The following is a 23,110-nucleotide window of genomic DNA, read 5'->3' as shown; positions in this document are numbered from 1 at the left end:
TAGTGCGCCTTGGTGTCCCTGCTGTCCCAAAGGCAAAGATAGCAGGGGAACTTGGTAAAACTGCCTTGGAGACCCATCAGGAATGCCACCATTGCAGCCTCTTGATACCATCTCAGAAAAATGCAGATATGCATCCACTTAGGCAGCTGGAACTAAACTGAACTGGTGGGCTTAAGGCCCCTGTATTTATACTACTATTTATATTACTGGAAAGTTCTAGAAAGTTCTAGAAGTTACTCCAAGTTTACTCAGCACTGAATCTATCTGGAATGTTCTGGAAAATAGGTAAATTTCAAAATATCACTGCCCTGGTCACAAAAGCAAAGTTTGTGGGGAATAATAGCCATTTTCTATACTTTTGAGGCATAAGCAATTAGGAAATAACACTTACTACCCAGGAACAAAAAAAAAAAAAAAAATTGTTACACGGTGTAATTTTGTACCTGACTTTAACCCCTGGAAATGAAAAGGGGAGACAACGGCCAAACATTCAGGATTTTTCAAGTTAGATAGAAACCGGCTATCAAAAGAGAACACCTCAGTACTTGAAACAACTCCGAGCCAAACAACAACTTAATCTGAACTGTATCTAAATGTATGAGTGGAGAAAGAAGTCCACTCAAAGAAGATTATCTTTTCCTGTGTTTATATGCCAACAGTAATTACATGCCTCTATGAACACATAGTATTTACATTTACAGGGTAATTCATAAACAACACAAAAAAATAAACAACAAAACAACATTTGACAGAGTTCTTCAATGGGCTTAGCACATGGTACGAATGGCAACTGTGGTGTTTGGTGGTTGTCAGTGCACTTGTAGTACATCACTCTGTATATGCTATACACGGTATACACAGTACAACCCAGTTTCTCCTTTCTTTTCTCCTCATAGTTTTACCACACCCCCTTTTAGAAATAAACCCCATATTCCACAGTTATGTCAGAATGTGTGTGTAAATATGGTTTTGATTAAATATCTTTAAAATGTTACATTACATTTTCTCTTACCCTAAAATAGTCCAGCAGCAGCTACAACACCTGGAGTTGATATTGTGCATTCAAACACGAGAGATTCTAGATACCAGTGTAATATGTAATTCTCCTAAATTATTTTGTTTAACGTATTTAAAGGAAAATCAAATCTATTTCTGCATGCAGCTGCTGTGCCCCAGCTTTTTGTAGCAGGGTATTAAGACAGTGGATTTATATTACTGATTGGAACAATAACTGGGACAATTGGCCACAACATATTTTAAAGGAAAAATGAAAACATTGAGTTTATGCATTTGCTTTAACTCATTCCAGACCCGGTTTTCTTCTTCTACCACAGAAATACATTACAGTCCAGCAGAACAATTACATGCTTGAATAAGATGCCTAAATTGAGTCGCTATTGATGCAAAAGAACACCTGCTGTGGAAACTTAACTCTCTGCTTTCTCTTGTTCTCGCTCGTCAAGCCAGACTGCGGGAGAATTAAGGCTTCTAATCCTCTGCCATAATGCAAAAATAAAAAAGTAATAGGTGATTAACAATTGAAAGGTGCTTAAAGTAATTTTAAAATGTGATTTTTATTTTTTATTGAACAGGAAATGAGTACCAACAAATCTTTAATTTCCTTTTGTCTTTTTAAAGACAAATCACAGATCAAAGAAATCACTTGCACTACTGAGCAGCTGCTGACCTGGCTGTCTTGATAGAAGCAGCACAGATTTTGGAGAAACGGGCCAGTAATCTGCCAAGCTGACATGTGGTGAATAGCTGTGCAGTGACAGTGGCAGTATGTTCGTCATTCAAAGAAAGCTGAAAGAGGCGCATCCCCCATGTAACTGCTGATAAATCAGCAGAAGGCATGTAATTACTAGCTACAAGGCATTCATCAGTTTTAATCAGATGTTTGAGAAAAGAACAACGGAAAGGAAAATGTCTTTGAAGGCTGGGGTCTTATATGATTATAGATGTTTTTAGAAACAATAGATTGTTTTATGAAAGAATGTGATTTTATGATTAATGTAGTAATCTGCTCAGGACATCACAAGCAGATGTTACTACACATTTTGTACTTCGCCTGCGTTTTAAGATTTGTTCATATTTGTGCATTTTTTTTTTTTATATATAAATGTATTTACTTAATCCTTTGTCAAGTTGCGGAAGGTCATGTACCCCGAAGTTACAGCTGTAGAGATGACCGCTTATAAAAAATCAGACTTTCATGGCCTTCTGACTTAGAAATGCAAGGTTGTATTTAACATTCCAATTTGAATATGTATATTGAATGTTGAGGATTTGAAGTAGGAGCATTTTTAAAAATGTGTTTTTATGGGATTGCAGAAGTCCACATATGGTCTAAAATAAAATAAATACAGGGTGTCTGGTTATGCTGAAGATGGGCAGCTCAAGTGTGCATTGAGGAAAGTCGTGAAGTGATTTCTCCCATAATAGCTACTGTATACTTAGAGGACTCCCAAGTGTACATGGAGACAACTCTGCACCATGTTAGAATAAAAAACTTGTATCAGATGTTGGTGGTCCAGTAGCTAAGGGGCTTGTTACCAGGAGGTTTCAGGTTCAATCCCAGCCACTGACTCACTGTGTGTGACCCTAAGCAAGTCACTTAACCTCCTTGTTCTCCATCCTTCTGATGAGACATAAAACCAAGGTCCTATTGTAAGTGACTCTGCAGCAACAGATGATGCATAGTTCACCCCCCCCCCCCCCCCCCCCCCCCCCCCCCCCCAAGTCTCTGTAAGTCACTTCGGATAAAATCGGCTGGTAAATGACTAATTAATAATCACTCTGCATGTCCTTTTTATTTATTGCTTAAGTAGTATTAAATGTATGTATGTGACTATTGAGAGAGTTTAGCACGGTATTGATGCTGCATTTAAAAGCTGGAAAGATATGCTATATAAGACTTTGTCTTTGCTACAAAGACAATTCACCAAAATGGTTCTTTTTTGTAGAGGTATTTAGCTGAACAGGGTAGACTTCTCTGTTCTCTGAGGTTAAAAGTTCCTCAACAGTTATATCTGAAATGGCTTGCTTGGGAATTTGTTGTGTTAAATGTACAGGTAATAATATACATGTATGACTGAAGTCCCATGATACTTATTTAATTAAACATGCCTGGAAGTGCTGCATAGCCCTTAGCATCATTTACCAGTTTGCTGTTATTCATATTGAGCATGTAGCTGAAGAATTTATATTGTATTGTCTGAAATCATAATAAAATGGTGTGCAGTAAAAGGTGGCCAAGACAGCATCTTATAAAGACATAATTCATTCTGATTAGAGAACTACAACAAACAGCTTCCAACAACAAAACAGCTCATTGACCACCATTTGTTATTTAAATGGGGGTTGTAAAGTTCTAGAAATGTCATGTTGAACTGACATTCCTTTCTCTCTTGCCTATGTTTGACAGCACAAGATCAGAACGTACTGTAGCCTGAGAACCATATGAGTTTGGTGATTTTGCCTTCTGTTTTAATACTGCACAAACTGTTTGGATATTGCGAGTTTCTAACATGCCATCAAGGTTGGACCTCCAAAGCGAGCAGTCAGATAATCCAGATTTTACTAATGCAAAATCCATTTGGTATTACAGAACTTACAACAGCTAAGAAGCATCATCACATCATACAGAACACATCATTAATCATGCTTCTAGTCTTAAGATGTGACCTCTCATTTCCAGTTTATTGTTTGGCATAAACCTGCCTGCATTAAAACAATGTCCATCTGTATAGCTGTGATTATAGAATGATTTTTTCTTTTAATAAGCAGTACTCTGTGCTTTAATATTATTTCTGCTTTAATATAAATATGTTAGACATAGTGATGCACTATGTAAGAAAATACATTTTTATTACATACATGTTCCAGATCAAACATGTTAAACTTTCAGACATGTGAGTCAGGTTTGATTGTACAGAAACATATGATGGAAAATGGGTATATTATTATTATTATTATTATTATTATTATTATTATTATTATTACATTATGAAGTCTCAGATACATAAATCAACATTCATGTTTTGAGGTTTTAAAAATATATACAAAGTAGTGTTTAGTACTATATTTTGTGCATTTTGGTGATGAAGTAAACCGGTAATTAAATTACTTAACATACCATACAAGTAATTGATTTCTGATGAGTGCCAGTTTTTAAACATTTTCAAAACAATCTTTCATCTCCTTGTTGCAAAAACCAGGTACAGACAGCTTGTGAACATAACTGTTTTGTGCACATCGCATGTCTAGTCGCTGTTCAGGACCACTAAAGCTCAGCAGCAACCTGCCTTCTGAATTGTGTTTTTTCTTTTCTATCTCTATCTCTGTCTGTCTGTTGTTGTTAATACCAGAATGAAGAACTGCCTTTTTAGTGGTTCTTTGCAAGGACTGAAATTATGTTTGAAGAAAAAAAGATAGAACAAGAAATACTAGTTTGTGGTATTCTGTAGTTTTCATAACCTCCATAATTTGATAAAAAACGGAATTTGTTTATTCACATTTTATTATCATAACGGCAGATCGGAATGTTTCCGCTTCAGTCCTCAAATAGGGCTCTCTGGGAGTTATCAAGTCTTGGTAACTTGTATTAAGTGCATTTCTACAATTAAAAAGACAAATCACATTTTGTGCATAAAAACCAAACTTCAGAACAGAAAACTGAAAGTTGAAAAACTTAATCCTTAAAGTACATATCCTTTGCATATGTACTTTAGGACCAAATTGTTAAGTTATCAAGCATTGACATTTTAAAAACCAATAATATATACCAAATTGTTAACAGTTTATGGCTGTAGAGATACCAGTAAAGCTAAATATTGTAGTTTTTTTTTACATTATGAAACAAAAATAAATAGAAAAACAAAAAGAAGAAAACAATCAATTTAAGACAAGACCAGATTTATCAACATTGCATGCTGGTGTAAATTTGTCCTATACTGTATTATCTGTCTTTATATATATATTTGAAAGCAAGTTTTCAGTGCCCATTGAATACCAAATTAATGCACAAAGATTTATTTTCCCTGATATTTGTATTGTCTGGGTGGAACAACAGTATTTGACGGTTTCCTATTTTACTTGTAGGTTCCAGTGTGAAGAATCCTGAGCACTCGACTAAAGACTCAAGCACCTCAGTAAAAGCTGAAAGGCAGACACAGCACTCGAAAGAGCATAAAGGAGGAAAAAGAAGTTGCCCATCTGGGGAGCAGACACATAAAGGTGGGGAAGAGACAGACAGCGACTTCGAGTCAGACCCCCCTTCTCCAAAGAGCAGTGAGGAAGATGAGCAGGAGTATGAGGAAGCACTGAACAGTGAGCACGGCGAGTTTAATGAAGACAACGATACAGAGCCCGAGAACCTGGGACAGCGGCCCCTGCTGATGGACTCTGAGGAGGAGGTGGAGGAAGAGGAGAAGCACAGCTCCGACTCTGACTACGAGCAGAGGAAGGGAATGTTTCAGGTTGTGGGTCCAGTGGCAGAGAAGCTTGGAGACGAAGCAGAGTGTGTGATGAGTGGAGAGTCTGCAGCTACCCTCATCACTCCCCCAAACTCCCCCGGTGTGGGGGCAACTGCATCTTCACAGAGAGAGGTGGATGTGTTTGGGGCTGTACCTTTCTTCGGAACTAGCCAGCAAAGAAGTGCGACTGAAAATGTAGACATCTTTGCCCAGGCACCATTCAATTTGGTCACCCAAGATCAGGGCATGGATGAGTTTGATGTGTTCAGCAAAGCTCCATTCAGTAGAAATTTATCTAAAACTGGCAAACAAGGAGAGGATTCAATGGCCCAGACACCACCAGTTTCGCCGGACAGTGTGGATGTATTTGGCTGTACCCCTTTTCAGCCCACTGAAATCGGGCCAGTTTTTGGTAGCAAGGAGGACATTTTTGGACAGGTTCCCTTTGATGAAGTCTCTACCGCTCAGCAGCTGAAGATGAAACAGCGGAGTCTTCAAAAACTGTCTTCGAGACAGAGGCGCACAAAGCAGGAAAACGCAAGTGGCAATGGTAAACGGCACCACGGCACTCCTACCAGTGGGAGGAAGACCTCAAAATCGAACTTCCGCACCCCAGAGCGAGTCCGCAGGCACAAGAAAGTAGGCAGGAGGGATTCACAGAGCAGCAATGAGTTTCACAGCACATCGGACTCTAAGGAGAATATCAGTGTCACACTAAGCGACGGAAAAGACAAAGGGTCACCCATGCCTACAGAAGAGACAATATTGGATCCATTTGGTGCAAAGCCATTCCATCCACAAGAACTAGTAAGGCACCCCCAGCACCAAGGGCTGGGTGATAACAGAAGTGATCTCAACACAAACAGTGGGAGGCCTAGAACCAGTTCACTACACGGAGCATTTCATGGCGGAGATGGTCTTAAAACGGATGACTTCGGGGCTGTACCCTTCACAGAAATGGTAGTACACAGTGTGATGCAACAACCTCCACAGGTGGAGCTAGATCCCTTTGGAGCAGCACCTTTCCCCTCCAAACAGTGAATGTGTAGTCTTCCAGTGCAGCAAGTCCATGTCTGCATTTTGCAAAGCCTACTAATCCTTATTGAATGGATCCTATAGGACTGAAGCTTCGCAGTGTTGTAGTTCTTTGCAGCCAACTCCAATAACGTTGGTGGAGACAAGCAGCATTAAAGGTGGTTGAAAAATGCCATATTTTAATACATAACTGAGTTGTGAGTAAACCCTGTGGAATATAGATAATTAGGTTCTATATGCATTTTTAAGTGTGGAGCATAACCCCAGCTGACAAGCCTTTATGCTGCATCTTTTTGAAAGAGTGTTTGATTACCAGGGCTGCACTGTATGTATGAACTTGCATTTTAGATTTATAACTAGTTTCCTTTAGTTTAAAGGAAATGTATGCATTGTTTGACTGAAATCTTACTGTGATAGTGATTGGCTGCAAAGCTCTACTTGTGGGTAGATGCTTCTAACTTGATCTTTACCACACACAGCAAAGCCTTATGGGCAGAAAGCAGCCCTGATGCACAGTACCTCTGAGCCAATACACAAAGGCTGTTTTTTTTTGGGTTTTTTTAATACAAACTTTTCTGGCATGCCTTTTAAATTCTATTTCACGTCATTAACGAGATTCTTATTAAACTTCATAAACTTAGATTTTTTTAAATATATGTATTTTTTTAATGTCCACACATTTTTTAAAATATAAGAGGCATACAATTGCAGTGAGAACCAAAAAAACTCACTTCCTTTTTTTTTCTTAACATCAGATAAAAGGGACAAAATTCTGTCGCCAATAACTTATGAGTTTTTTGAGACGCTTGTATTTGAATGGAGTATTATTATTAATATCTCATCATATTGGAAAATGTTTGTGTACTGAATACCCAATGGATTTTCATGATTTTTGCTGTGATCCAGTAGAACCACTTTTCAGTGGCTCTTAGTATTCCTGAACTAAACAATTTTGAAGGTGTCAAATTATTTAGGTGATTGTATCGAAGGATAAACATACTACCAACCACATTAAGATAACCAGAATAAGGTTTGTAATAAATTATAATTTAAATTATTGGTAACTGTTCAAAAAGGGAATCTAAATATTGAACAGTTGTACACACTTTTAGAATAAGAAATGTTGGTTTTAAATGAGATGTAGTCCCATTTATTATTATTATTTTTAAACTGCTAGTATGCAAAACAAGTCCACTTCTATCAGTTTTTCATACTTGAAGGTAGACCTAATAACATTGTTTTACACCTTCATTAACTGAACTGGGGTTTGCATTAAAGGTAAATCTTAGTATTTAATCATTAAATGTACATTATTATTATTTGTATTGTTGTTATTAATATTATAAAATAATAAAGCTTTTTTTTTTTTTTTTTAACCAATACAGCTTTGGCCAAAAGTTTTGCAACACCTAGAATTTTAGGATTGAGATATAAAATAGATATAGATAGATAGATATAACATAATTTAGGTGTTTTATTTAACCATGTAATAAAATAAACTAGAAAATGATATTGCAAAAATCTACAAAGCGGTATGTAATATTTAATATTCAGTATGCTAACGTAACATTATTCAGCAGGTTTCATTTGGCTTTATGAAACAAAACGGGTTAATTCTGTAGGGTGATGCAAAACATTTGGCCATAGCTGTAGAACAACGTTGAATTCAATACTTTTAAGAGACAGAACTTTCCATCTTTTAAGTTACTATTTTAATATGTTTAATCATTCTCTTTGGTTGTATTTATCATGATGTTCTGCTGTCTAATGCAATAAAAACATTGGATTCAGGAGTCGTAATCAGAGTTTTTTTCCACTGATTCTGTTCTACAAACCAGGTTACGTTTTGGTGTGATGACCCTGCGTTCTCGAGATCTGTGTAATATGTACAACTTTCAGACCCCAGTTAGCACTAATATTTGAGTACCTAAGGTTACCTTATGGGAGTTAGTACAAGCTTAGTGCTAATTGGGGTCTGTGAAACCGGACGAGTTGTACAAGATAATCTGATGAACCAGAAGTAGATCAAAATACAGCTTTATAAAGCTCATACTAGAATACTAATGTGTATTATCTCGAACACTAGTGAATGCAATTTCTTACTTGCATTACATTCTGAACTGTAAGCAAAAGATGATCTTGTAAAAATAGTCCAAATGTTTTATACTAATCAAATATGACCTTTTTCTAATCGGTATATTTCACCTGTGAATAAAGTATGGAAGGCAAAAAAAAAACCTACATACATAGAGGGTTTGTTTCTTTTCTACAAATCTTTGATTCATCTTAAACCACTGCCACATTTACATTGCAACAACTAGGTCACTGTTGTTACTACAGATGACACAGAACAATGCATCACACATTACTGCATGAATGTTCTGGAGGGCAAAAACCTGAGTGAAAATACATAGCAAACTCATTTTGTTTACATATATACAGTATGTGTTAAAGGGATTGGGATACCAACTTGTATTTCTGTTTGGATTGCCTTACGCTTTCCAGAATCATTGCCGTCTCAAATTATCACAGGGTTTAGCCATTTTGCAGAAACCTTTTAAATTACACTGCTGTATACAAAATGTGATGATTCAAAATAAATACATCTTTATTACATTCTAAGACATGCGTTACAAAAATGTCACACAGTTGTTCCAGTACAGTGTTCCACATACATTTAAATAAAAGTTCAGTGATTAATTACACAATTGTAAACAAGGAAAAGCAAAAAAAAAAAAAAAATGTAGAGTTCATGTCAAAAAAGCTGAGCCAGTTTTTTTTATTTAATAAGTATAACAAACGTACACATTAAAATCTTGTTTATAGAAATGCTACAATGTTTCAAATCAACCTATATATATTTTTCTACTGTAATACTTTTAATTGAATATTACTCCACACCAACAGTCTCTAATGCTCGTGGTCCGATTTTAGATTATCTATTTGTTTTTTTTTTACTGTACAAAGCCTTTACTGGTTAACATGCAACATTTTAATTACTTTATTAAGTGCCATTTATATACATACATTAAAGCATCCAGATACTTTAGAAATCATGTTTTACCGTAAGTGGTAGCGATGAAAGAGCACACCACCCAACAGAGGTAGTTAAACTTGTCAAGCCACTTGCTCAGCTGAATTACTTTCTCGTCTCTATCAAATAGTTTGTAGGAAACTGAGTATAATTGGGATTTATTGTGAATAATTCAGTGCTCACATACAGTATTTCAAAATGTATTGATCTGGTTTTTAAGAATCTGAATCTACCACTAATTAGATTCTAGGAAAACACTATACAGGTATTTATTTCCAGTAGATGGCATTGTTTTATTTACATATTGTTCCCAGCCACATTCAAGGCCTTTAACAGATGACTGAAATGTTTTTTAACTTTTGACTATAAATGTGCAGTACAATACATCAGCAGTGGAAAACTTAACTCAAGTTTACAAACTGGGGGTCCTCCCTTATAAAATGAAAGTGTTTTGGACCCCATTACATTAAGTAACTTCATACAAATTTAAGTAGATGACAAAACTCACATGCTTCATTATGCAGGTTAAGTAAAATTACACAAAGAGCTAATAATAATGGCCATTCATATTCAAAATGCTGTAACAATAATACCACATCACCAACGGATTGTAATACATGGTTTCATTGTGTATGGCTTGAGTTTATTTGGCCTTATATTGGGAAAGTGCCTGCTTTCTTTCTTCTACATACTCTATATGGGAGATACCAAGCTGACAAAATGTGAATAAGCATCACTTGGTATGTGTCTGTATCTTATGCTTTTAACACAGTTTGACTGTCCTGGAAAGCAGCAACAATCAACATGCCCACCTGACTTTAATGTAGTGTACCAAGTGTGATCAAATCATTCATTTAGTTTAACACACATGAAATAACCTTTTACATTACCAATCAACAAACCGATACATTCATTACATCTTTAAATACACCTAGGCTGTTTATCTTCACGGCTGTAATGCAACGGCTGAATAACGTAACCTAAAATTGCATTCCCACATCCAATTTATTAAAGTTACAATCCCCTTAAGCTTGCTTCACAGAGAATCTCTGACAAACTTGTATGCTAATATGCTCTTTGCAAAAATGTAAACATAAAAACAGAAATTAAGGTATTCCCGGAATACTAGAGTGAAAAAACTGATACAAAAACATAATTAAAAGCTTTTTTTTTTTTCCTATAAAAATAAAAAAGCTAACACAACACGATTTAATGCCAACAACAAACGAATGACACCTGGTTAAAAATGTTGCACAGCAGCTTTTATAAATGCAGATGACCACTGTACTATAATTAATAAGTATGAACCATTCAATACACCTATGATAAATAACAACGAAAACACACAGAAAGACTCTAAACAGTACATAAGTTTGTAGAAACATAGAGAAGAACCCCCGTTTAATTAAGGATAAAACAAAACACAGAAAAACAAGCAGTGCAACACTAAAGACCACCTAAAGTAGGCACTTTAATGGATGGGGATATTATACTCTGCAGTTCCTTCCAGTGTTAGGCGTGCATTGGGTACACAGGGCAGGGCTGGCTGTGTCTGTACTTCATGATGTACACTGCAGACTGGTACCACCAGTAAAACATCAGCACCACCAGGATGTGCCATACTTGATGACTTGATCCAAGGTAATTCAACTGGCCTGTACAAATAGGAAAAATGTTTTGTATTAAAAGCAATGTGTCATGACATAGATCCATCATTTTCTGATTGCGTAAAAAACTTTCAATGAATGCAGTATCTTTGGATTAGAAATGTTTAAAGTGATACCATACCTGGAAAATACCTTTCTGGGACTTTGGAAATGTAGAAGAGAAAGGCAGCAGCAGCAATCAGATACATCACTAGAACACGAGGGACAAACTCCTGCCAAAGAAACAGCAAAATTCGATCTGGAAATGTAACACACTTTTCTTCTGATACTCAGGAAAGACGATAGTGCTAGGACTGAGATATTAAATAAAAAAATAATAATAAAAGTGTTAATTTGATAGTGAATTATTCAGGGACCACCTGAAATGTACCTGCTGACTACAGGTCGGAATCTCTTCTGTAAACTGTCAAAAAATGTACATTTGATTGAATGCTCTTTTTTCGGAGCTTGACGATAGCATTTATATAACATCACATTGACTTGCGTGTAGATGAAGGAGCATGCCTATTGGGCTTACTGACTGGTGTAGTGGCAGGCTGTTCTTAAGGACTGTGGAATCTTGTGCCCTACAACTACCTTTAGAAAAACAAACATGAATGTGAATTACCTTTCAGATAACAGAGTGGAAGCTAAACTAGGGAACAATGGAGTAAACAGAAACCAAAAAGATATATATTGTACAGTACAACTGAACACCATTGTGGGACACTGCAGTTTATATTGAGATGTTTCTGGTGGTCTTAATACAATAATGTTGATTGGAAGGCTTTCAGGCAGAATTGAGGGTTTGGGGTTTGTGTTAACCGCTACCATTTTTATATTTCAATTTGACAATACAAAGTACAAAGCGTGCAAATTACAAAGTAATGAAGATGCCCTTTACCTGGACAATAAGGGCACTAAAGCCTCCATTTAGCCAAACCCAGTGGATGGTTGGTATGACTCCATAGCCAGCAACAGAGCAGAAGATGACAGAGCGCAGTCTGTGCCACTGCTGGGTGAGGTAATGGGGGTGAATCTGGGCAAAGAAGACCGCTAGGATCATGGCCAATACTGTGATCAGATACACTTGCCGCCAGTACTGTAAAAAAAAAAAAGGAATAAAGATGGCACACGTTAAAGAAGGACAAGCAGTATGTTTGTTTAATTTCACTGGCTGCACATCACATAGGTCTCTATATCTGATTTAAGGTGTGTGGCCGGAGGACCGCTTTGATAATCTGAGTTGCATTACTACATACAAAATTGTATAGGAGTCTATTTTATTGATCTTCTAAACTGTGGTTGATCTAAACATCACTGCACCACAACTAACCATTATTAGTTTGATTCAATATAGACTAAACAAACATAAATAAGCATAGCCTTTTCACGAAAACAATGCGAGATCTACAACAAGGGCCAAGTTACCAAAAAATCGAATGTGATTTTGTATTTCCTACCAGACAAGCCACTGTAGATAATACAGCGGTTAGAGTGATCAGTCACTGCTTGCATGATCTTAGTTTGCCTTCATGGGAATGAGCATTTTTATCTTCTGTAGCACTATGCCTCGTACTGACACATTCCTTTGTCGTATACTCCGTTGAGACTGTTTAAGGTGTGACTCTGCTAGTGCAAGAGGCTTGGCTCACCTTCACACAGGTGCAGGTAATGAGATTTTCCATTGTATACTGTACTTATTGAAATTGCATTGTGCAGCAAAGTGTGTTCATGTTTGCACAATTTTTCTGTAATCTCTCTCCTGGGAAATTGTGAATACAGAAGACGACAAAGATTTCATTGATTTGTTTATGTTGTACATTTCTTTCAGTGCACTGTAGCAACTTCAGCCATAGCTCTGTAAAAGGAGCACACATTTTTTTTCTGCTTTTTTCTTACCCAACACACCATTTTCCGTTGGGATAGAAATACATTGACTTTATCAGTCTGTATCTACAATGTACTAATTACAGTGAGTGTCTTAATCCTGGTTAGTATAAAAATATTATTGCATTCAAGTAACATTTTTAGATTTGCTTGGAAGAAAATGTATTTTCTGTCGCTGCGTTACTAGGCTCCAAATGTTGTGGCGCCATCCATCAGGCATCTTTAGTTCTCTCAGGACTCGCTACCTGTTTTTGTTTTGTGAATACATTTTAAATGCAACTCTGAAGATGATGGCACGCCTGCTAGAACTTGCTCTTCATTTCTTGGCATCTTTACAAGCCTCATTCTATTGCCACTGGTTATATTGACATCATTTCTCTACTTATATGTGACCCAAAACAAGAGGAGTCGGAACCAAAAAAAAAATTACCAGTCTTCACTAATCACAGCTAATCCTCTGGTGCTTGGTGCGTCAACAAAGCCATCCCTATGTCACAGGAATTAGTCCTGTTATTTTAAACAGGAACCCCAGACAGAAATCTGCCTTGATCAAGGAAGTGACCTAATAAACATCAATAAGCAGGTAACATGGAGGCTGTGAAGTTTCAATTCTTGGAATGAACATGACACAGAAAGTAGGCTAAACGTTTCCTGCTATGACACAGATTATTATTTTTGTTTTGTAAGCATGGAGTTAAATAAAGCAAGTGAAGAGTTACCTCAAAAAACATATTTCTATCCTCAACCTTACCTACATTGCATCCTGTGACCATGGCAGATTGTATGTTAGACTGCTGGTAGATGAGGTCAAGGTCAATTTCATTGCCTAGACACCTTTTTAAACTGCCCCTTCTCATTTACCTGCAACCCATCTGGAAAGCCATGTATTTAACCTTGACTGTGCACCTCAGTCAAGGTTTTAAAATGAGGTTACACAATAATTGAGGGTTGAGCATTGATTACAGTAACGGAAATCTGCTAATATGACTTTCTTGAACACCCAGCATTGCAGCATCTTGTTTTTTTTTTTAAAAAAAGCATTCTACATGTGTACTGAAGTAAGTACATAAGCAGATTAAAACAGCAGTGACTGGAAGAGCATAAAAGAACATGTTTAAAAAGCCTGGACATGTTAAAGCAGCCCAAACTGAGCAGATAAACAAAAGGGAAAATTCAGGATTAAAAGGAACAGCTAGATCTATGACCAATTACCTAGAACAAAACCTGCACTAGGTTGAAGAAAGACAGAAAATTCACATTTATACCTCTGATTTTTAAATGAATTAGAAAAACGGCTGATGCACATTTGCCTACATGCAATAATAAACGCTTGGCACTTGGGCTACAGATAGCTCAGTCACATGTGAATGTCATATGGTGAGGAACAGGAGTAAGGGATGGTCTATGAACACTGCCATCTGGTTTTTATTGCAGCAGATTTCAGCACATTCTATGGCAAGTTATCTTCAGATTTGCAAAGAGAATATGAACATACAGTACAGAAGCACCTCCAAGCACCACATTAAAATGTAATGTAATTAACTGCAAATACTAATTTATTCAGATTTCCTTTCTTCCATAAGGACTCATTTAACTATCCAAAAGCACATCCAGCTAACCAAATAATTTCAGTAAATCCTAATATGAATTACTGTCACTTTGCAGTTCCCATATTTTCCAATAAGATAGATGCCCATATTATGGTAAATGTGCATTTGTTTTTAAAGGTATTGTCGTGTAGTAGTCTAGTTCATGAAGCACAATTGTCTGTTATTTGTTTTGCTCTTGCACTCACGCTTTCAGTTCATATTTTAGCCTTTCAACTTCCAACATGATGGAAACATGTGAGTCTTAGGAAAAGCAGCGAGCAATAACGGAAAGGTGAGCCAAAATCATGGAGAAGTTGGAAACTAAAATCAGACGTACAAGATCAAAACATGGAGTAAAGCAATCAATTGTACTTATCTAACTACAAAACAAAATACAAGTTTACCATAGCGTGTGTCTTTCTTATAGTGAAACGTAAGGCTTGTGAAGTGACAGAATTTATACTGTACATGGTAAGTTATAGGTACTGTAAAATGGACAATTCCTTGACAGAGTTAAAAAAAAAAAAAAAAAAAACACCCAGTGAAATCCGAGCAGAGAAGTTCAAACACAATATTAACAAGTTTCCAGAACGTAATCAAAATATATCAAGGATCACCCGAAACACACTCATATTACAAATGCCACTGCTTGCTTTATGTGCAAGGATATGCAGCCATAAGTTGATACATGTAAGTTGTATGTAATTATTGATTTTAAACAGTATGCTTGCTTTTAACTTTACATCATGGTTTAATTTTGATCCTAAATTTTGCACTGGCAAAGCAAGACAGGTTTTCTAACATAAAATCACAATATTTGGTACTTGTAAAATAAAAATATGTAGCTCTCTGTAAATTACTGCAGGGCTTGAATTTCAGCACGGAATCGCGCATTTTCTAATTTGCTCTCACATATCTGCAACTTTCAGTGCAGGAAAATCCTGCAGAGATATTTTAAGACTGCAAGCTGCTGTATTTTTCACCCAATTTACAATGCCTAATTAAAACGCTACAACAATCTCTAAGGATGTGGGTGTCAGTGACGAAAGCACTATGAGCCGCATTCTGAGTAGTGCTGGATAAAATAAATAAATAAACAAATAAATAAATAAAAGTAATGCTGGATATTTTAAAAGCCACGAGATTTTATTCTCTCGCACGTGATTCTCACCCGCCATCTTGAAGCACTATAGAAACTCAGTACACTGCAGTAAGTAAACAGTTTTGAAAAAAACAAAACAAAAAGACTGTTAAATCTAGGCGTTGTTTTGCAAGCGGTGACTTTCGCTTTAAAAAAAAAGAAATAGGCGCGCTGGTTAAAAAGAAAAGCAACTTGTACCGACGAGGCAGCCGATTCTTCTGCTGCAGGAAAAAAAAGTTTGACAGAGCCGTTAAATGAAACCACTGCAGAATGTACAAAAACAAAACGACAGCAGTGAAGGGAAAGGCAAAAAAAGATACTTATGTCCAGTACATAGTGAACAATAAACCTTGTACAAAATTTTACAGTAACGGCAGCAGTGTGGAGTAGTGGTTAGGGCTCTGGACTCTTGACCGGAAGGTTTTGGGTTCAATCCCAGGTGGTGGACACTGCTGCTGTACCCTTGAGCAAGGTACTTTACCTAGATTGCTCCAGTAAAAACCCAACTGTATAAATGGGTAATTGTATGAAAAAATAATGTGATATCTTGTAACAATTGTAAGTCGCCCTGGATAAGGGAGTCTGCTAAGAAATAAATAATAATAATAATAATGTGGAAGTTATGGATGGAAAGGCAGAAACCATTTTTCAAGAAGTTAACAAGTTACTTAGTAAGAAAGGCATAGATGGGAGCAACCTTGTAGCAGTGTGTACTGATGGAGCTGCAGTTATGACAGGATGCCGCCAGGGATTAGTGCAAAAACTGAGGCAAGAATACAATTCAAAATTAGCAGGAGTGCACTGTACAGCACACAGGCTTTCGCAGAGTGCCAGTGAACTCGGCAGTACAGGTAAAAAAAAATTCCAGCAGGTCCATTTTAATTTATTTTAGTAGTTTGGCTGTAAGGAGCAATAAGCTGCATGAGTTGCGAGACAATTGGGAGGAACCCACATTAAAGCTTACCCAGCCACATGCAGTGCGATGGCTGTCAGTTCACAGCGCTGTTTCAGTAGTGTGCAGAACACTGAAATCCCTGAGAGATGTACTGGAACACATTGCTGCCTCCCACACTCAGGATTCAGACAAAGCCAAAGGTCTGCTAAATTCAGCAAGGTAGTTTAATTGTGTGGCCCTTTGTCATTTAATGATGGATGTATTAACGCACATTGTTCTTCTCTCCAAGCATTTACAAAAGGCAAAGCTTAGATTTTTCCACTGTACAGCCAGTGGTACATGGTACTGAAGAAGCACTGAGAGATTTAATAGTTAATCCTGGAGCCTCAGAGCAGGAATTCTTTAACTCCCTTGAAGGTAATAAGTTTAAAGGAGACAAACGGTTTGATTGCCACACTAAAAAGCCAGCTTTTGATAATGTGAAGAGCAGATATGTGAGCTCTTTAATTGATTAAACTGAGCGACGTTTCCCTGCTGATAACATGCATCTTCTCACCTGGTTTTCTGTTTTAGAGCCAAGGAGAACACTGGCTGCAAAACAGTCAGCTGAAGAGGAGTTTAGCCAGTATGGCCAGGAAACACTTCACCACTACTGTATGTGCAGAGGTTGTTACATCAGAGTTTACAGATTATGGTCTCAAATGACACATACTCGTTAATGTCTTTTCAACAGTTTGCAGAGACTGTGCTGAGTGAACATAATGGAGTCTTTCAAGAGATTGAAAAGCTTGTTCAAATAGCAATGGTCCTCCCTGTTGCATGTGTCTCCTGTGAGCGTGGATTCAGTACTCAGAACAGAGTGAAATCTAAATTCCCGCAATTCGCTGAACAATCATAACATTGACAACCTGATGATCATTTCAGAACTCAGCCCTTCCAGAGAGAACTTTGATTTCAGGGCAGCTGCAAAATGGAAACAAATGAAAAAGAGAAGAGGACAAACAATGAAGCTGTAAAATAAACTGAAGAAATGAAGGATGTACATAGGCTTTAGATGTTTACATTTCAGAGACTGTATGTAGTTTCATATTACTTGAAATTCACAGTTGCAAAGGATTTACAGTTTTGCTATGGTGCATTGATGGACACTCGATTTCAGGAAAAAAGGTAGGATGTTTTTTGGAATATTTAATTCCATACAACCAGATAAATAGAACAGTAGATGCATGCAGAGGTTTTGTTGAGCAGACTTAAGTCACTCACATTAATATATGCAATACAATATATGCAATACAAATTACTTACCTGAAGCAACACCACTGTGAGTGATAAGATAAGTTAAAATAGCTTTTTATATGCAATAGTCCCTTTTTTTTGCCATCACCCCCCCCCCCCCCCCCCCCCATTGGCTGGAGCATAGGGGGGAAATTTCTCAAGCACACAAAAATGAAATTCAAGCCCTGTACTGTAGAAAAGTGGACCTTTTTCCTATAATAATTTTAAGTTTAACGTACATTAAATGTAACTGCTGTTCTCAGTGCAAAAAAAAAAACCCTTATGGCATTTAATATTAGCGTAAACTTACTTTTTTGTTTCTTTATTTGAAAACTACAGACACGAGTACTATAAATACTGTAGCATTGTTTTTTCTTTTCTTAAACAGAAACACCTATAGCTTGCAAGTATTGTTTAGTCTGAAACTTAAGGCTATTCAGTGGATGTGGATTGATAGTGACTCAGTGTTCAACAGCTGATATTTTTTAATCGCAATTCAGAATTTGCATGAACTGGAAAGCATTTTTGAAACACTTTTTTTACTGAGCAGACTATATTTTGAAAAGCTACTAAACAAACACATTTGACTGTATTATTTTTGCTTTCTTGTAACCAACCATTGTTTCATAACTTTTATTAAAAGGGCTTGTCTTTGAAAACTGTCTAGTTGTATTTCTTTTAAACGCAGTGACTTGTAGAAGCAGTTTTCATGTTGCTCAAGTATTTATATAGCTTTAAATTTGATCAATTCCAAGAAATGTTACATATTTTATTTATTAAGCCGATAATTGTGATTATCGTGATAATTTACAGCCGATAATCGATAAGTGAAAATGTAATTATCGTCCAGCCCTATATTGTATGGAGTATTTCAAGCATTTAGGGTTATATATTAAATACCATGTTACTCAATAATGTGTAAAAAGCACAATTTTTATTAAAAACATTTGTTAAGCCCATTTTGATTAATTAAATCAAGTTTGTATGGGTTATCAGATAATTAAACATTTTATAAACGCTCTTTAAAAACATTTGTTTGAAAAAAAATCCTTAAAGTGTACTTAAAAATCCTAAACATTCTGAATGAAATTGTATTCAGTAGTACTACTTATATTTTATGATTTAGTGTCTAAAAGTTATGGCTGAAATTTAAAAACTTACATCATTACAATAAAAGGCGTAGAAAACCCCTGGAACGTAACAGCCAAGGATTCCGATGGAGATGCCGGCGTAGTCTAATGCCATCCAGCGGCGGCTTGTTTTCTCTGAGCGATGGCAGCAGAACAGGTGATACCCCACTGAGCAAAGCATGCACACCTGGACAGAGACAAAGTGCATACGTTCTATCAGACGCTAGCCACATCAATACCAGCACCTCTTCTAGGTGTTCCTTGAAAGTTTCTGATCAGAGCACTAACCAGGTACAACACTTCTGAGATCTTACTTAACTAGAATATAATTAGGGTGGAAAGTACAGCTAAAGAATGGTGCATCGGGTAGTGGGTGGTAAGTCATGGAGGATTAATGCTAAGAGCAGTCAAATAAGTAAAAGCACCTGAAAGCAGAAGAGGCCGATGGAGTAGATGACATAGTCTTCCCTGGAGGCCCCGGCTGCAGGCAGCACTGCTGACATATCATAGACCCCCAGGGTGAAAAAGAGGAAGAAGCCCATGAGGTGACTCCAGATATTCACCGTTTCATTGGACAGGATGAAGAGACTGAAATGGGAACACAAGCTTAATTAGCTCGGTCTCCACTGACATTCTGATCAGGTTCAGTAAACAACACATGAATATTTACTTTTTTTTAAAATAATTTCTTACAATACCAACTAAGATGCAATTATCTAATTCCAAAATGTTCTCTTCCATACACATCCCACTCCTACCCACGCTCAATGTGTTAATTTATGTTTGGCTGGTTACACAGACCCTCAAAAGTACTAATACCTTACCTTTTAAATACCTTACCTTTGGTAACATTACAGTAGGTAGTCCAAGATTAGGGCAAATAACGTTACAGGATATATGAACCATTGTAAAACGTACAATGCATGGAAGCAAAAGTATGTATAACCCTAAATTAAACAGCTAAATCAGAGAATTACTTTTCTTGGATGAAGCTCTGCATCTGCTTAGCAAAGTAGCGTAATTTGCAATTTGCCTGGTTATTCTGTTGTTGGATTTGAATGAATGCAAGCTAAATCCCAAAAATGAGAGGTAAAAAAATGTTCTGTATCTCTTTAAAAGCTATCCAATGCTAGAAATCACTTGTATAAATATGTATATAAACCACTTAATCCTAGGAGGTTTTTATACTACCTAAAGATCACATCTACCAGCGATAATACAGGCAACAAAAAGAACAATGGTCAGTAAATAGACACTACTATACAACTCACCTTTTTAAGCACAGCCTAGAAGGTAAATATGCCCTGTACCCATCTGTGATGTAGGGGTTTTCTTTCAGGAACACAGGAATCTGTTCATATGTGTACAAACGTATCCCTCTTGGAACTAGCACTGGCCAGTACTGATAGCTCCCCAGCTCTATGTAATGGGCACTCTTTAGCAGCTTCTGTGGCATGCTGGAACCATGAGATGTTGATCAACTACAGCACTGGGAAAAAAATAAACAAACAAAAACAGCAGGTAAGTAGTGCTTTCCTGTCACATCCACCACAAATCAAGAGGTCCGGTTTTCACAAGAACTGCGGTTGACCCAACTGGGTTTGCTTGAAAACACAAGATATGCTTTTTGTAGACAAAAGCAAAGCATCCCGTGTCACGACAAAGCACACCGCACCAAATAAGCAGGTGAAGAAGAGCAGCAAGTTGTAAGGTAAGAAATTGCAATCCTTCGGTAACAAAACTGTGTACTTTACACTAGAAAAAAAAAGTCATCTTACATTTGTACAGTTACATTTTTTTTTATAAAAAATGTGTTGAAATGTATTTTACAAAACTATATTTTTTAAATGAAGAATTTCTTGTTTCAAATTCTGAGCAGTTTATAAGACATAGCTTAGATGACTCAATCAGGCGTATCTTTTACAAGAAGCCTGGTTTAAGAAGCCTACTGTGGGCGCTTATCAAGATGTAGGTAAAAATATAAAAGTGTGACATATTATAAATGGAAGAACACACAGGATTGTCCTCCACGGTAGCCCTCTCATCAATAATATGCATCTCCTTGGCAGATAAACGGCATTGCATTGCATGTTAATACAGTAGAATCCATTTCTTAAATCAAAAATACAGCACAACCACAAGTCGGGTCAGCCACCTCCTTGCTACCACTTGTCATGGAATGACCCAGACAGGATTGCATTTGAAATAAAATAGCTTTTTTCCCCCCCATTTCCAATAATGCATCACTGTTCAGTATGTAACAACATATGTTATCCTCAGATGGTCTAATATAAACACATTGGAAACAAGTGTTTTAATAGGCAGCCCATCCTCAGTCATGAAAGTTATTGTCACCTACTACTAAACCAGGAAGTATATTCTTTTCTATTTAATGTAAACACATTATTTGAGGTTTCAATATCCACTGTATTTACTGATATATGTAACTTAGCACCACACAATGACGTATTGTTTGTCAACAACCTCTCTGGTGACATTTCAGCATGAGTCAGTGCTTGTCATCATCTGCTGTGCTTTTTAAAGAGGTGTTCATGTTGGTTAAAATACAATCAGAAATAATAAAAAAAAGAATGTACAAAATGTGTTCATGTTTTAAAATCAAGTGACTGTAAATAACATCTGGGCATAAACCAGTGATTCCAAACTCGTGCTGGTCTCTCTTGCACAAGTGTCTGAAATTGTCAGAGTTGGTCATAATTCTGATCCAGAAATGTAAAAAGTAGTTACATACAACATACTATACGAACGCTGTTCCCACAAGCAGTAACATTATTCAATAGATTAAAACACAAAAAGGCTTAGATAAAATAATACAGCCACCAGTATAATTAAATAAATGAAAAAAAAGCTTAACGATACTATAAATCGACTAGAATCTGTTAATTATTTTTATTTATTTATTTATTTATTTTAATTTTTTTTTTTCATGTACAGTATAACCCTCGCGTTTCACATCATTACATACTGGACATACCACGTTATATTGCCGCAACCGGTATATGTAAGTAGTTATCTCTACCCCTTTAGTTCGTGAAACCCAGTGCAACACTTACCTTGTAAATACAACAAACATATTACACTGAAAGCATAACTGGCGAATTAAAAACATAAATAACAAAACTGAATACTATTCAGCCAACAATCTCCATCTTCCTAATTCCTAATTCCTAATTCCTAATTCCTCCCTGATTCACAGCAGCTCTGCGACGGGATCAGAATGGACCCTTACTGAGTGTTCAATTGAATGCCTGTGGAAACACAAAATAAACACATTCCACCACGAAACGAACCGCATTAAAAATATATGTTTCTCAAAAGCACGTCATATTTGAATTATTCCCTTGTCATCTGTATAATTTTAGTGAAAACAATTTAAGATAACGTAAAGGACCTTTTCTTTGGTGTAATTTACGTCACGCCTTCCAGTTTGGCATCAAAAAATAAATAAAAAATGCAGTGTCGGGGCTTTTTTGAAGGTACCCAGGTTGTACCGTGTCCTTACGACGGATCATTTTGAACACTGCTGTAAAAAACATGGCTTGGTGAACAGTAGGAGAAGTCTGGATTGTTGCAAATTATTTTGAATGAGTATTTAACCACTTCTTTGAAATGTGTATCATTTTCACATTTCAAATAATCATCAATTGACGTTGTGATTTCAAGGAAGTTGTGGGTCTTTGCAGCGATGCGCCTGTGAACCGTGATTGCAAAGTCCAAGTGATTTATTACGTGTACTGTGCTTTATGTGTCACTGAGGGAAGCCAGACTGGCTCAGCAGAAATGAACAATGTCGATCCTAAGATCCGTGTTTTCATTCACTGACCCTGGCGCTCTCAGCTCACATTCGGTAGTCTTACTGGAAGGTTTCCGATTAGATCACTTGAGTGTAACATGAAGCGAGGAGCAAGCTTGAGAATTTACTTTATAATTATTTTAAAGTAAGTTCGGCTGACTTTAAAATCCTTAAACCTTCCTGG

General features: G+C 36.7%; 2 protein-coding genes across 5 annotated transcripts in view; one reads left to right on the top strand and one right to left on the bottom strand.

The window, feature by feature from the left end:
- The window catches only part of LOC117973314 (BMP-2-inducible protein kinase-like), a 65,876-nt gene extending 57,571 nt beyond the window's left edge, over window positions 1–8,305 (top strand). For both annotated transcript variants that reach the window (XM_059003213.1, XM_059003193.1), the window contains one exon: window positions 5,104–8,305. In XM_059003213.1, coding sequence (XP_058859196.1) covers window positions 5,104–6,518 — 1,415 coding nt within the window. In that variant the 3' untranslated portion in view covers window positions 6,519–8,305. The remainder of the gene's footprint in view (window positions 1–5,103) is intronic.
- A 791-nt stretch (window positions 8,306–9,096) lies between these two features.
- LOC117403873 (progestin and adipoQ receptor family member 3) lies at window positions 9,097–22,659 on the bottom strand. Of its 3 annotated transcripts, none has more exons than XM_059003440.1 (7): window positions 22,525–22,659; window positions 20,384–20,601; window positions 19,538–19,700; window positions 19,144–19,299; window positions 12,097–12,294; window positions 11,335–11,425; window positions 9,097–11,201 (listed from the first exon to the last, which is right to left on the bottom strand). In XM_059003440.1, the coding sequence occupies exons 2-7, from the start codon at window positions 20,566–20,568 to the stop codon at window positions 11,059–11,061; spliced, it is 936 nt and encodes a 311-aa protein (XP_058859423.1). In that variant the 5' UTR covers window positions 20,569–20,601; window positions 22,525–22,659; the 3' UTR covers window positions 9,097–11,058. The 3 variants fall into 3 exon arrangements, with proteins under 3 accessions (XP_058859423.1, XP_033862226.1, XP_033862227.1); XM_034006335.3 differs by lacking the exon at window positions 22,525–22,659 and adding an exon at window positions 22,187–22,372; XM_034006336.3 differs by lacking the exons at window positions 9,097–11,201; window positions 11,335–11,425; window positions 22,525–22,659 and adding exons at window positions 11,458–11,789; window positions 22,187–22,376.
- Window positions 22,660–23,110: the final 451 nt, after the last annotated feature.

Source organism: Acipenser ruthenus, chromosome 1, assembly GCF_902713425.1.
Source record: "Acipenser ruthenus chromosome 1, fAciRut3.2 maternal haplotype, whole genome shotgun sequence".
In the NCBI taxonomy this organism is placed as follows: domain Eukaryota; kingdom Metazoa; phylum Chordata; class Actinopteri; order Acipenseriformes; family Acipenseridae; genus Acipenser; species Acipenser ruthenus.
The sequence above is the reverse complement of the archived record's forward strand: the minus strand, read 5'-3'. Positions and strand labels throughout refer to the sequence as shown.